Raw genomic sequence first — 16,518 nt, 5'->3', positions numbered from 1 at the left:
GTAATTATGGTTATGGGAAGACAAGGTTATAAGGACGACCCTATACGATCCTCAGCACAGCTGCTGTGCTCTAAACTGTCAGCAGGTTTCTTTCAAGGGTGACTTACTACACTAACCCTTAACGTCTGGGAAGTGACATGTATCTCTAGGTTCTATATCATAGACTCCACCCTCTAAGACCTGTGGCTATTGCGTTTTATGACTACAAGTCGTGAAGCTCTGTGCCAAAAAATATTGGTTCCTACCAGGTTTAGATACATTACCAATGATTTATGCACTTTCGAGGTCACCTTGGCTTTTCAAAAATGTCTGCTAGGCTATCAACTCTAACTCGTGCTTCTATTGTTAGTCAGAAAACAACAAAGATTCCAGGAAGAGTTGTAAAAATAAAGAAAATAAAAAAAATCAAAGACGACCATCTGTGTGGACACAATAATTACAAACATGTGCATTACATGTAGAAAATCACAAATCTGTTGTTGATTTATTTAAACCTCTGCATTCCACAGGCAAGACGCAAGACATAAAGATGCTATCTTTAACCCAGTGAACCAGGGTGCTAGAATCAGGCTGTATAATTAGGGCAGAGGAAATTGGTGTTTCCAAACGGATCTCTATAGAGCTGCAATTTATTTTCCAACTGCACTGAATTATCCTATTAAATGGTGGACTCTCTCCAAGAGCTGAATTTGAGAGTTAGCGCATTGGAGAAGACAAGATCTACGATGAGGGGTGTTTGCCTGATCTTGGCATGGCCTACAGCCACTAGCCAGACAGATTATGTTGCAAAAACAATGTTCAATTTAGTAATCTGTTGAACACACCTAAAACAGTGAGTTTGACTCAGTGGGACTTCAAATCAAAGCTTTATAACCAAATATAAAATACAACAAAGAAAATGTAAAACATCCCACTGTAATAGTCTGAGTAGTTCAGGGGCATTCCCAAGGAAAGTGACCTCCATGGTTACAAAAGAACATCCAACAGCCTTTAGTTACACTGATGGAGTATTAGTTTATCTCAGGTCATGAAGCTTTTTGACCTCTGACATTAGAGAGGCCAAAGGAAGGTCTTTACAAGTGATAAACACCACTCCAACAGGCCATTAAGGCATTGTATTGTTCAAAACTACTAATGAACTAATACATACAGCTTCTCAGTAGCTTCCCTTCCTGTCTCTCCATTGCCTGTAACACTATTGAAAAAAGCCCCTATAAATCCCAGCTGAGGCAAGCTGAGAATGACCAAATGTGACAATTAGTCTGGCCCAGCTCTGCTAAGCTCTTGCTCCAATTTATCACTTCGCTTTTTGTTTTTTTTTACGTAGTTCCTGTCTCTTAGGAACATGACTTCATAGCTCTTGCCAAAGCACTGGCTCTGCAGGAGATCTGCGCGTATCCTGCCATACAGGTCAGAGGCTGTTTTTTCTTCACCCCACCCTCTGTGCCCTTCCTCTGAGGGTCGTCCCCTACTTATGGCTGGAACAGATCCCGTTTTACACCTCTGGGTCACGGCCAACTGATGCTCACCGTGTGTGAGTGTGTGCTTGTGCGATTTTCCTTCTGTTTGTTTAATAAGAGTGTGAGTGTCTACGTACAGTATGTGTGTTCGCAGGCTTAATGGAATGTGAGCATGTGAAAGGGGTCTGGCAGGGGCTAGGCGTGACTGACGAGCTGATTTTGGCCTATTAAAGCGGTGAAGCTGAACACACTGCATGCTACTTAATACACACATTGACACACACTTCACATGCTCCCAAAGTGCTTCTTAGCAACAGTGTTTTCAGCATGTCCTGCACATATTAACTTGATATGCACACATTTCACTAATCTCACTAAAACAAATGAGATTTCACACACTCTGCATGTGCTGTAAAACACCTCTACTCCAAGCACCACACACAAACAGACACATACACACACACACACACACACACTCACACATCCTGAGAGGTCTGTAACTAAGCCCAGCAGACTCAGCTGGGGCAGCCAGACTCTCTGCTTTAATCCTGACAAACCCTGTGACCTGCAGGCTGAAGCGCAGGCCTGGGGCTCTTTACACTACTATTACACTGGCTACAGCACTACTCTGGCTCCCATGAGAGATGGGTGGAACCATTACCTTTGGAAAATAGCAGAGCAATTGAATAAGTACGAGCTGAAACTGTTCAGTGTAACAGGCAACATCATTTGGTCAGCAGTTCGCGGCACTTAGCAGTATCACACAGGAAAGTGAGGGACAGTTAGAGGCTAATTGGAAAAACACTGTGTCAATGCTCTTACAAATATGATCTATTCTGACAATCCTTGTGTAGGGTAAGGAATCAGATAAAGTGCTGAATAGGCCAAAGGCTATAGCCAGTAGCTGGTTAGCTAAGCTTAGCTCAAAGACTGGAAACAGGGGGAATTACTGTAGCTCAGTCCAAAGAGATTAAAATCCAACCACCAGCACGTTAGAGCTCATTAATTAACACATTACATTACACCCACTGTTTCATCCATATTTAAAACCAGCACTTTATGTCAGGGCTTGTGTATTGCACTGTTTTTTTGGCTGGGAGCAATTGCAAAAGTGCTGGTAAGCAGACTCATGTTATCCTTGGACTGACATGGGTTAAGTTAGCTCACATTCTGGCCACAGCTTCATAGACAGATATGACAGTAGAATAAATCCTCCAACACTCTGCCAGAAAAGTGAATAAAAATCTTTACGAAAATTCCAAACCATCTCTTCCATCATAGGATTCAGAGATGCAAATTGTGATTATTTTCATTGTCAAGCATTCTGGCAATTACTTCTTCAATTCACTAATCCAACATTTGGTCCATAGGATATCAGAAAATAATAAAATAAAATGTCAGTCATAATGTGGGTCAAGGCTAGCCTCAATAAGAGTCTTATTTTGTCCAAACAACTCCACATCCAGAAAATATCAAAATTACATTCACATAAGACAAATAAAAGAAGCAGCTGGAGACAGTTTGGCATTTCAACTTGGATATGTATTCAATTATAATTCAATTATCAAAAAGAACCAGGAGACTTAAAGTAAAATAACTGGGCAATCATGTTGATTTCCAAAAATGTGTTGAACTATCTTTGAGCAAATCACTGCGGCTCCTGATTTATGTACAGGGAGGAAGAAATGTCACATAAAAGTTACTTGGGGCAATACCATCTGACATTTCCCATCTTTATTCTGTTAATTTGTAGCCGCATGATGAAGTTTAATGGTAGATCAAGATAAAGTACTGTGTAACTATGTGTGTCATGACTACTGACCTCCGGCTCCTGCTCCACAGCTGGGAGAGAGCTGGCCATTTGAGCAGGTACACATGTTGGGCCTGGAACAGAAGCCATCACCACACGAATTCCTGCAAATTGCTGGAGAGGGGAGGAGAGGAGAGGAGAGGAGAGGAGAGGAGAGGAGAGGAGAGGAGAGGAGAGGAGAGGAGAGGAGAGGAGAGGAGAGGAGAGGGAATTGGTTTATTAATTTATTAAGAAAATGATAGCAGAATTATCCCACGCCTGTTTGTTATCTTTCCCACTGGGCTTTGTGGTGTCAAGGATTTAAGGATGAAGCAACTTACGGACAATACACTGGTTGCCTCCGGGCAGAGTCTTCCAGCCTGGACAGCAGTATGAATGGAAACGAGAGCCACACACATTGGGTCTGACAGAGACAAAAAGAAAGAACAAACAAACTCACAATTCAGCCAGACCTCCCAAACATATTTCAGAAAAAAACCCTAAACAAATACACACAGTTATGAGTTATTCTCTGAGCTGCCCAAGACCTGCAAGCCTCTGCCTTCAGAATAAACAGAACGCACTTTGATACAAAGCCCCCTCGAGTGATGGATGGAGGTATTTTCAGAGGGGAGGAGGGAAAGGAAATGCGAGGGGCCTACAACATGAGGAGGAGCATTTTGTTTTCATTCAAGGGTGAATTTAAACTTGGAAGGACAGGATGTATAAAGTCCTCTTCTCTCCCAAATTCCATGCCTGACTGTGCTGTTCTCTGGCAAATATCCAGCGCTGCTCCCCATCGCTGCCCACCCCGTCCAGTCCGCTCTGATTCTTACTGGTGGAGAGTCTGCAGTGACCTTTGGCCCTGTCTGACAGATGTAAGAGTCATAACAGCGTATAGACTGCTTGATTGGCCTGGCAGGTTAGCCGCAAAGTTTTCCTCTGAGGAAATGGCTAAACCACATCTGAAGATGACTGACTGCTCACACACGCACAAACACACGCATAAACAAGCAGAGGTACTGAAGTCTGCAGCTGCCTCACAAACTAATGCAAAGTGGACTCTAGTTTCACTTTTTATCAACCATGAATAATTACACACCCACTTATAGCTATTTAGAAATGGAGTAAAAGTCCCAAAATGCATCAATCCCCAGCCCGTATCCATTTATTTTAAGAAAGTGAGCACAACTCATCATGCGCACCCAAGAGAAATACCCCAGTGTATAAAGCTGTTTAACAAGCTGAAGGGATTCCAACCATGTGGTTGTAGTAATGATATCCTAAGTGACCTTTCAGAGCGTAAAATAACGGGTATATCTGTGGTCATCTGCACTAGTGGTTAGTTGTTTGCATTTGCTGATGGCAAGACTAAGAACTGAGTGACCACAGCTCGGTAAATTGGGAAAAAGCGTGATCCAGATGCTCATGGTAAAGTAATTTGCCACAGGGATCACATCTCCTTAGTCTAGACAATTTCTGCCCCCAGGATGTAATTTATGACTGTTTAAAGTAACGCTAGATTACCCTATGTTTTCTTACTCCGACCGAGGACTAGTAAAATTAGACAACAACTTAACACACCTTTAAAGGGGTACCCCGGGGATTTAGCACTGCACTTTTATAAAGTTGAGGGACTTGTCAGGGACAATCTTATAATAAAAAAATTTTAAAATAATATTGGCATAGCGGAGGCTGGTATATTCTCAGTTGTGGTCACAATGAATTTTTTTAAGCTTCAAAAACACTGGGTTATTCATCTTTCCCATGATGCAACTGAACTGTTTATTGAGTTTTCTTTCTGCATCTATAACACTCCCCAATGCACACTATAGATTTTCTGTCACATGTCAATAACTGACAATAATCCTGATTACAACATCTGGATTTCTTTTCAGGAAGCAGCTTCTAGAGCCACAGAAAATATTTTACAAGTGTTTCCACAGGCTGAGCGGTACACCTCATGGCAAGTAAAGTGACCATTATGTAGAAACCAGTGTTGTTCCTTTGAGGGAAACCTTTTACATCTTCATTTTGGTTATTTTCTTAAAACTTGTCAACTTTAACTATCAAAACTGTCATTTTTAATCAAGTCACAGTACTTGCTAGCATAGGCTACTAGTAGTTTTAGTTGTGTTATTGTTGTGACAAAGCTCTCAAAGTGACATCCTTACATTTTTCTCTTGTGTTTTTCCTCAATGAGTTGTGAAGAGACCTCTACAGATTGGCTGTGTTTCATATCCCCCAGCTCCTCTAAAGCAGTTTAAGCAAGACTTCAACATTTAACATCCCAGGGGATTTTTTGGGACAAGGTGAAAGGTAACCAGCACGGGCTGTAGGGAATTACTGGTACTGAAAGGTAGAAGTGGTCTGTTAAATCGTTGTCAGTACTTTTTCTATGAATTAGCAAACTGATGAACTGATTGGCAGTAAACGGCAGTAAAAGTTGACTGTTGTTGACTGTTTAGCTTTTGAATCTGGGTTAGCAACACACACACAGTTAACAAGTTGGAAGAACAGTGCTAAATTGGGAAATTAAGTGTCAACTCTGATAAACTTATAGCTCAAGCTCCTGCTGCGTGAAAGTGATGACCTGCGTCTCCTCCTCACCAGACAGTATCCGTAGTAACCCCAGGCTGTCACCAGGGAGATGACAGCTGTGGTTTGAATCTCTGATGGATGAAGAGCAGAGCACACCTCCAACCACATTACCAGATGGCATGTGGGGGGGGGGGGCAGAGAGACAGACAAACAGGTGGGCAAGCAGACGAGAGATATTTATGTAGGTAGAATTGGTGGTGGCTAGACAAAGATGGAGGATAAAAATAAAACAGAGAGGGGAGAAAATACAGAAGCAGTGGATTCTTTGGGATGTTTCCAGAAACTGAAACGTGACAGTTGGCTTTAGAGAGAAAGTATGAAGGAGGTGAGAGTAATGGCGGTTAGGAGGAGGGAAGATGGGATGGTGGGAAAGGAACAGGAGATCAGTGGGAGGGAAAGCAAAACAAGTTTATGTTGAGAAGAGGAGGAAGTGGAAGGAGGAGTGTTAGCGGAAAACAGAGGATATGGAAACGAAGGAGAGAGACGCATAGGCAACAACAGGCCAGACAGTTGGTGGGGGCTGAATTTCTGGGGAGAAACACACAAACTAAACATGGCTTCGAGAAAACTTCAGAAACGAGCCTTCAGCATTCCAACACTTAATGAGCAGCGAACCGGTCTTCTGCCCTCATCTATTTCTTCACAAAGTGTTAAAGATTTTCCACTGTTTCAGACCTGGGGGATGTCAATATATGAGGGATTATAGGGGTCTGACCCTGAGGTGCTCTGGTTTGTTATTCTTCCTCTCTCTCTCCCGCTCTCTCCCTTTCCTCCAGGTCAACGCCTGGTCTTCTATCACAGAGACAAGGCTTTAGAGGGTGGAATGAAGTAAAACAGAATGAAAGACAGCCATAAAGAAAAGAGTTTAAGCCCCAGGGGTTTTCCTCAATATTGAAATGTCCCACTGTTCTCGGGGCACAATCTAAAGGAGATTAACTCTTCTGTGGCCATGTTGCGGCCTTTGAAGTTGCCTCCCGGCCCGTGGATCGCTCATTAACAGCCATTAATAGTAATAAAAGGAAAATGGGTGCCACCTCGTCTGAGGACAAATATGAAGAAGAGAAAAAAGGGATACTGCACAGACTTTAAATCGAAAGGGAAGGCAATCAAAATTTTTAGACAGAGATAAATACTCTGATTTCAGCTTTTCAAGTGTAGTATTTTGCAAATTTTCTTCATTTTAACGTTATTTAGACCAAATATGTTTGGGTTTTGGACAACTAATTGGAATTCAATTGACTGCATGTTTTCACTGTTTTCTTTGCAAGCTGCAAATCAAAAAATTCTCTGAGGGTGTGGTTTCTTTGGGTTTTATCAAACAGTCTGAGTGATAAAATTAGAAAATGCTAAATCAACAGGGCTGCAATGAGGCTGTAGCCTGAGGGTCCTCTTCCCATGCAGGAATCCACAGGGTCAAAGGTTACAGCAGTTCAGAGCAGCAGCCTCCACTAACCTACAAGAAAAAGCAGAGCTGGGCAGGCATGGAAAATGACTACAGACAGTCTGTTTCCAAGAAGACACAGACCAGAAGTTCACAGTTGCCAGGACTCCCTGGTCAGGTGTCTATGTCCGTGTATGTGTGCGTTGGTGTAATGGTCATAGGTCAAAGGTCATGTGCCTGGTATCTGACCCCCCTCAGGAGAACTCGTAAATGTAGCGCTGCCTCTAGCAACACCTGGGCCTGTTGCTCTCCTATCAGATCTAGGAGTGTATGACTCAACTACAGATGGCGATAAAAAGAGATGGATATTAATCATTTAACACATTCAAAACTATAGTACTGCAGAGGAAAATTTCTGCATTAAGTTTGAATTTCAACAGAAGTTAAAAACAACAAACAGTCTTAAGCAGTTAAAAAGAAGCATCAAGAGAACTTATGGTCAGACGTCATTGGTATCAGGGAAAATGAAGGCAATGCAATAAAAAGAAGGGGGAATGACAGAAAATTCACAGGATAGTATTTTATGAGTTTGCCTCATGTTAATAATATAAATCTGTATCAGCACAGTATAGTGGACTAACCAGACAGAGATAAATGTGGTGGTGGAAAAAAGACATCAAACACTCAAGTAAAAATATGTTAAAACTGTAGTGTTAGTATTGTGCTCACATTCTCTGATAGTGATTGAAACACAAGAAACAGTGGTTTCTTGTCTTTGCAATGTCTCCTGTCAAACCCATGCCATTAAAGGAGTTATTTGTAGGCTAAGTGTTGCTATAGCTACATAGCCAACATTAGCATTAACAGCTGGTCACTTACCAGAGCTTCAACTATTGTTGTGATTACAAGACAAGAAGTAATAATATGTCCTCAGGACTCTAGTCTCATGGTATCGAAGTGACAAGATGGGTCAGCAGCAACTGCTAACTCAAACTGGAGTTTGATGCTCAAGCTGGACTGTTTCTTCTTCAGCTGTTAATGCTTGCATTGGCAATAGCACAAACTTACAAATGGCTCTTAAGGCTGATAGACAACAGAGCTACAAAGAAAGTTGAACATACGCAGGATATTTCTTCATTATCTGGCTAACTAAACAGCATAACCTATACATCATCATTTATCTCAGTTAACTTTGGGTTTTCCTCTGTGACTACAAACACATTCATGTCAAAGAAATGAAGCTCAAAACAGAGATGACACATGCAGGAAACTTGCATATAGGCCTAAATAAATTGTATTGCTTGTTATTATTCATCGCTCATCACTCTTTTGTTCACATTGGGATCCCATAGGGAAGATGACAATGGTATCTGATTAGTCAGTTGTTTGGCATTGACAGGTTTTGATCTGAAACAAACCACCATCATACGACTGAGTTAAACTTGAAGTTACCTCACTAACCTCAAATTCTGCTACTGTATCTCCAGAGATACAGCTCTCTATTACAATAACTTAATCTGTGGTCTACCATACAAACCCCAGATGGGACACTTGCTTATTGGTATTTTTGATAAAGAAAATAAATGTCATAAACCACAATCTTATATATATTTGTGGCTAAGATAATGTTTGTAATCAGCTTTAGTTATAAGTCTAAATCGAACACATAAATATGCTTGTCTAGTTTGTTTTGTTGTGTATACTTTATGTCAGTGTGTGCTACGATGTCAGATGTCGGAAGTAAACTGATGACTAAATCTTTTCATGGAGTCTGACATTAACTAGAAACCACTTTATTCACAGACCACACGCCAGTCCGTGGTCCCACATAATCCTGTCTCAACAGCTCAGCCTTAGCCTGCACATATACAGTGAGCATAAAATGCACACACATAAAAAACTAAAATGGAACCTAATGCACATAAAACAGAAGAGGAAGCTTGTAGTTCTACACTCGTCCCAAATATAAATTCTTCTCAAGCTTTCAGTGGGTGTTTTTTGACTTTCCTTGTCCTCAAATGCTTTTATTCCCCTTCAAATTAGGCACATGCCAGGGCAGACTGTAAATAGAGGTCCCTGTCCAGACCATCCGGGTGGTATTGATATCATTCTGGAAAGGACATGAGTGGCTAAATCTAATTCTTTGCTTTGGGGCTGACTGTCTGCCAAGTTAGCTAGCGTCCAAAGCATTTCTCCTCAGCAGAGCTGGGTAGAGCTGGGCGTACTGGGCTAAGCTAATAAGACGGGTGCAAAAATACCACTTGGCTGGATTTTTCAACTCTAACAAACAAGAGCTCCAAGCTACAAACACAAAAAAAACTAAATATGCTTCAACTCTGCCTTACACTTTCCTTCTATGGTTCTACCGACAGTCAATCACCCATCAAGAAAAGCAGAGCAGGCAGCCAGCCAGGCTAAAGTCTGATCAGATGCCGCCCTTGAGTGGACTGATGCCAGGCTACAGTGTGCTGTAGAAGCCAATAAATCAGAGTCAGTCAGCATAAGACCGAGCGCTACCAGAGACAGACCAGGGGATATGGAGCTCTAGCCAGCAAATAAACACTACACCCCAGCCCAAGGCCAGTGTAATGACCATCATTAAACTAACCTCCCTCCTTCTCCCACAGAGAGAATCTGTGAAACCTATGATTGGTGCAACTTGATTCGACTTAGATGAAGATTCTGGTAAGACAAAAGCGTGGGTTTGCGTGTATTAGTTTGTTGGGATGAATGAGTTGTAGTAAGATTTCACAACTCCTGTGTAAAAACATTTGGCCCACACTTCACAAAGGTTTATCGACAGCCAAAACACTCACTTACTCATCACAAATGGTATTTCTTCACCCTAAGGCTTCTGTCCAGAGGTGGTTAGATGTAGATGACTAATTTTACCCAATTTCAGATGAACTGCAATCGTTTTCAGCCAACGTCACTCAAACGGTAACTGAAAATAAATTCAACACATTAGGCCTATTTGCTTTGGCCAGCTCGTGCCGGCACATGGGAGGCACTTTAAAGTTTTGGAATAATTCAAGTGACAGTTACCAGGCAACACCCAGAGATCCAATGAAAATAATCAAAAAGATGTCGAACTTTTCGTTAAATAACCCTGGTCTGTGGCATACATATTGGCCTTAGGCCCAACTGCGTTTTTCAGCCTGAACATACCCAGAGTTTCAATGATGCTGCGTAATCTCATCACCTATTTACTTCAGTACACAGAACTACCACTTCACTCCTAACACAGTGTTTCCAGAACTTAACAATGTAATGGAAAAAGTCTGCAGGCTTTTGTTACTTGTTCTCATGAAATCGCACACTATTTGATGGGAATAATATGCTATTGTGCAAGGCCTGGTTTCTCTCCCTTGTATCTGCTCACTGTCTATTGGACAGACTGTGAATGTGAATTATTACTCAGTCAGGTCTGTATCATGTTTTGAGTCCAATGCAAATCAATTAATTTGTGGTTCCAGTGAACACTTGATGCATCCGACAGGATAATGGTGGCTGTAATCAGCACAATGGGTATTAAAGTAGAAATACTAAAAGACCACCATGCCTGCTAGGTAAAAAGTGAGGAGGGAGGATGATTTTCTTCATGTAACATGGACAAATGCCTTCCATACTGACCAAACTAGTCTATTTCTATTACACAGCAGGGACCCTGGCTGAACATGTTTTTAGAGAAAACACCAGTTCTAGACTCCATGTGGGAATCACCATGCGTTACTAATAAGCCTCAACTGAATACAATTCACCCCGTTTCATTATTCCTGTCTATCTCCATCACTATCACTCCCAATTTCTTCTTCATCTCATCACTCATTTCCTTATGTGTCCTCCTTTCTTCCATACTTTTCCTGTCATCTGTTATTTCTTCTGCTGCTTTGTCACCTACAGCAGTGAAACAAATGCCCCTTTTCATACCCCCCCCCCCCCCCCCCCCCCTCGGGTGATACGAATACCTCATTTCCTGTGGCTTGGCACTGGGGGAACCATAAGCTGGGACAGATGGGAGTATGATTGGAATAACTGATGCAGACACTGAAAATGGGCCCCAACAAAACATCCTTTGTTTTGGGAGAAGTGTCGAAATATACAGTGAAACTCTCTCCTGCACTGACATATATCCCCACACCCATATTCACAGTGTTAAGGTAACAAAGTTAAAGAGTTGGACTGCAGGAGAGAAAAGGGACACAGAGAGTGGGGGGAGCTCAGGGCTGCAGCTGGTGAGAGGTGATGTGATCCCTGTAGTTCATTTCACTGGATACCCCCCACATACACACACTCAAATAAACAACACCTTTAAAAACATGCTTACATGTATGTTCATATATACCCACACACTCCATTCTCCCCATCGCTTGCCTTAACTTAAAACACCGGGGCCTGCAATATCCCCCACAGCAAGTCCTGAACTACTTTCTCCAGCTTAACTAATACAGCCAGGGGAATTTGGGTCATGCTTTTCTCTCAACATCCCCTCATGAAATGTACAGAAGGCTGCCTTTTCCTCTCTTCCCATGAAAATGTCAATTTGCTGTAAATACGCTGGGAGATTTCAGTGAGTCAAAAAGCCTGTTATAGTTGCACATGTGCTGTTTTTGAGAAAACAATGTGGTAGTATTCAGCAGCATAATTTGGTATAAGGCAAGCTTGGCCTCAGCCCAGAAAGCACAGCAGTTGAAAGAGAGCTGCCAGGAAAGCTGAGTGGAGAAGGTCGTTTATATTTTAAACTTTCTCCAGATAGAGCAACAAATGTTTAGAGTTGTGTATGCAAAACCAATCCTGATTCTGTTTCTCTTCATATAAGCTTTATTCTCATGAATACCTCTGTAACATGAACCAAATCAATACCAAATTCCTGTTAAGCATTGCTGCTTATTAGGGACACATACAAAGAGTCTCATCCCTACCCTCTCAGTGTTTCCTGGCCACGGCGTCGAACCCGCTGCACCTCTCTCTGGTCCACGGTGCCGGTGAAGCGGCTAGCTTGGTACGGTCCATTCCCAGTTTGAGCACACGCCACATGGACCGCCGCAAGGTACACCGCCACCCATCCTAGCGGCAACTGAGCCAGCTTCCCCAATCCCATTGGTCCGTCTGGCTATATCCCTCCAACCTCAGCACCTCCGTGTTACCACTCAATCTCTGATTCTCTGTTTACCGTGTGGACCCAGGCTGAGTAGAGGGATCTAGACCCGGATCCAGTCCTGGTGTGCACTCCAGAGTAAGATCTGTACAGAGCAAGAAAGAAGACACAAATGAGCATTTAAATGGGTTATAAACTGGCTATTATTTAGGAGAGTTAAAGATATAAAAGTTGTTCGCTATCATACAGTTCAGTCAGAAAGGTTGATATTGCTTTGGTTAAGTTTGCATAAGCAGAAGAAGCTGAATGTTTCAAACATTATCCATTACTTTTTGTTTATAACTTAAATTTCTCTGCTTATTTGTTGACTGGTTTTCAAGCATTATTAATGGCCACATATGAGGCTCATGTGTTAACTGACTCAGGCTTACCGGAGAAATTTACTAGTTAAGCAGATGAGCCAGACTTCCTGGCACTTACTGAGGTACCCCCTGGGTACAAGTACATCTGGTTGGAAATCAATGATTTCACAGATCGAATCAATTTTATCCTCGTGATACAGCTGAAATCACCCTCACACATTTTCCAATCTTAAAAAATCTTGTAAAAAGGACATCATACCATTGGTGGTTATATTGGGAAAAGAGAAAACACATGAGCTGGAGATGAATAAAGAAGAACATGCCAGAAAATAGAGACACTTCAATCCTGACTTCCAGCAATCTGTTTTCACTATACTGCACTTCAAAGTAGTCTCATAAGTGGTTTATCACTCTACAGACACCAAATACTGCTATGTACTAACTGCAAACTACAGAGAAAGAAGTCATGAACTGATTAGAGACACACTTAACATGTAATACCCAGTGCTATTGTATTATAAAATACTTTTAAAAAAAGAAAGAATTTAAAAGCTCATATTAAGTGAAACATGTCTTAATGGTGAAATTGCTTTTGCCCAGAGCGCTACTGCACTCTGCACTTACATGCTGCAACACATGTTCAATGTTTTAGGCATAATGGCAGTGTATCTTATTTTCAAGCCTCCATCTATCAGTACATCCATCATTCTGCAGCAAACCAAACATCTAATATCATGAAAATGTAGCCAGATACATCTGAAGGATCTCAAGATGTACAAATTATCTTTATTTCTTCTGACCTTTCTCCCAACTTTACTTATGCCTCCCTTAGGGCTCTGAGAAATGTTTTACTAAAAAAGCAACATGTGACTCACATTATACCATATACACAAACTGTGAAAAGGGGGTCATGAGTCATGAGCTGTGATTTACATTAAAAGTTGGGAGCAACTGCCTTAAATCATAGCAATGTGCCTAGAGGGAGCCAGAGAGACGGACTAAGAGGGAGGTTGGTCGAAAGGACAGGGGTAACAGTTAAGTAAGAGTTAAATGGTGACCTAAAGGTGATCAATTGGCTCAAAAGAATATCTCTCTCTCTCTTTCTCTCTCCCATATATATCCCTCTCCATTGCACTTTTCACAGTCAGAAAGAAGAGTGGGGACATTAAACTGTTTGTAAAGATCAATTGTGCATCCACACATAGACGCAAAATTAGATCACCCCATTATCATCTCTTGTAGGCTCAGAATATCTTAATGAAATTATTTCTGATTTTCTAGCCCCATGGACAGCATGTATTGTTTTACAAGCCTGACCTAAGTGCATTAGAGTATATTAAATTGAAAAAACATCCAGTGTCCGACTGGATTGGACAACCATGAGGTTTATTTTCTCTTCTCCACCTCATTATAGACCACAGGTTTAAGAGTGAACTGTGGGCCCCTGGTGATATATAACCTCAGCAGACCCAGCCTCGAGCCCTGCAGCCATGGGTCCAACCACATTATATATCTGGGCCTGACAAAGAAAGGAGAAGAAAAGAAATATGGCTCCACGTCCCTCTGACTCAGATAAATTTTAATGGAAGATGGGAGATTGATGAGCCATGAACTCACTCCAGCATGAAAAGAAGAAGGGAGCAAAACAAAGAAAAAAAAGTGGTTGGCAAGGTGGTAAAGAAATCCCAATGTGAATAGAACTGTCCATAATTATCTAATAATTTACCATTTTGTTTAATGCCAACATCAACCACTGTCTGGGACATCTACTTGCCAATTGTATCCATATCTGTCCATGCATAATATTCATCTTAAGAAAATACATTTCCCATTCAAAGACACACACAAAATAGCTGTGGTTGTAGCTGCTTGCAATAAGTGAAGAGGACAGAGGCGGGATCAATGCTGAACAAAAGAAATGCCTGATCAATTACCGAGTGTTAGCTCTGCTGAGGACCTCTCCAAACTGTGCTGTCAAAATAAAGCAGGAAAGCATCCATCCGGCATTAGCGTCCAACCATCTAAACACTACGGGATAATACATCTGTTAAAATCGCATAATAACACACATCTAAGCACAACTTTGATGGAAAATTAAGTCATGTAAAACGCAAAAAAACATACAGTGAAATAAGTTTTGTGCAGATTCACTATCCACCCACACACACATACACACACTTCAAGCACTTGAGGGATATCAAGTTGCATCTGCAACATTTTAAATATCTAACCCGTGTCATTAAATAGAGTGTCTTATACAAGATGACAGAGAGACAAATACACTATTTTCCACAATATTGCAGCAATGAAACGAGCTCTGCGCGTCGCCGCAACTTTATGAATGGAGTAACAAAAAAAACGCAACATCAGTTCCTGCACGATGAAACACAAGTTAATCCCAGATGGGCAAATGTGTGTGTCTTTTTTTATTGTTATTATTCCACTTTATCTGCCAGGAAAGCTGCTCCCAAACTATGAGAGTTCCAACAAGGCCAGCGATCAAACTGTAAAACGTGACTACCCTGTCGTTTTTTTTTTTTTTCATGCAGTTTCCACTCAAAAAAAGCCGGTAAAAAAATATGCAACTTCCTCACTTCACCCGCTTAGGAAAAAATGTTAATTTTATCATCAACCTTTCTGCAGCTCAGACTTGCAGCTTCAGCTCTTTTATCGATGTAACAGACATGCATTAAGAGATAATGCCCCGTGAAACAACGGGCTTTAGAAACAACAGTCACCATCAGCGCTATTGATAACTTGATTGTCCTGTAGTCAGAGATCCCTAATGCACACAATACCTTGCAACAATTGGAGTGCCTTGGCGTCAAGGAGTCCAGAGTCGGAATTTGAGACAGGATATGTGCTCCAGGATGGAATATTTAACTGTAGCCTTGTGAGAAAAAGAGAAAAGTTAGGGAATTGCCCTGTTTGGAAGAGGGGAGGGGACACAGAGTGAGGCAGAGACAAGGAGAGAGAGAGGGGGGGGGGGGGGGGGGGGGGGGGGGGTAGTAACGGACTGCAGGACAAACCCACATTCCTCAAGGCTCCTAGAGTTGTTATAACAGGGGCCAAACAGCTAAACCTTCACACTGTGGCTAACATGGCTCCACTATCATCACCCTGCAAAAAGCACCCTCCCCGCTCTACCTGAGTGATGACATAGCAGTCTCACCAAAGTGAATGATCTCTGATGATTGCTAAGCAGCTTTTGCATTAACATCAGGCTGTGCACAACAGTGGCAAATCAATAGGAAAACTAATACCATCCATTGAAGGGGATGATTGTGCACAGTTAAGCACACATTAAAAAAAAAAAAGGAATACTGTGATTAGTTGCCATATTTAGGTGTGACATCTAATGTCACAGCCTTTCATGTAACTCAACTGGACTCAATTTGCATATTAATGAAGTTAGCAGCATAACATAAAGAGTGTGTTACTGTGTCACAGTGTGTTGAATTTACGCTTGCTGTTCAAATAGTCCTGCTATTTACTACCTCAGCCCCACTGGTGCTTGTGATTGACACATCCTTGTGCTTTGTTGCCACAAGTGCTGATAGGAAGTTAACATTGAGGAGACAGTGGCCATCTGGGTGGTATATTGGTGAGGACAGCTGAGCATATCTCAGATGTCGCTACCTACCTACTGAGCTGGTTTCACCACTCTCGACAAAAATGGTGTCAGCGCAGCAGTTTGTTTGTTTGTTTTTTTGGTTTGGACAAGAATGAGAATAGAAACATTTGTTCTCAATGCAAATGTATTGTTACAGTTACAGCAGTAGCTTTAACAGCAACCTTAATTTAACCATAGCATACAAACAAAAACT

At 41.7% G+C, this 16,518-nt stretch overlaps 1 protein-coding gene across 1 annotated transcript in view; it reads right to left on the bottom strand.

Annotated features, from left to right (window-relative positions):
- fbn2b (fibrillin 2b) overlaps nt 1-15,557 on the bottom strand; it is a 65,734-nt gene extending 50,177 nt beyond the window's left edge. Inside the window, exons 1-4 of the mRNA XM_083969979.1 lie at nt 15,490-15,557; nt 12,154-12,474; nt 3,591-3,673; nt 3,283-3,384 (exon numbers count right to left, since the gene is read on the bottom strand). Coding sequence (XP_083826105.1) covers nt 3,283-3,384; nt 3,591-3,673; nt 12,154-12,332 — 364 coding nt within the window. The 5' untranslated portion in view covers nt 12,333-12,474; nt 15,490-15,557. The remainder of the gene's footprint in view (nt 1-3,282; nt 3,385-3,590; nt 3,674-12,153; nt 12,475-15,489) is intronic.
- Nucleotides 15,558-16,518: the final 961 nt, after the last annotated feature.

This window comes from Trachurus trachurus, assembly GCF_905171665.1.
Source record: "Trachurus trachurus genome assembly, chromosome: 4".
Classification (NCBI taxonomy): domain Eukaryota; kingdom Metazoa; phylum Chordata; class Actinopteri; order Carangiformes; family Carangidae; genus Trachurus; species Trachurus trachurus.
Note: the sequence above shows the minus strand (reverse complement) of the source record. Positions and strands in the feature narration are given on the sequence as shown.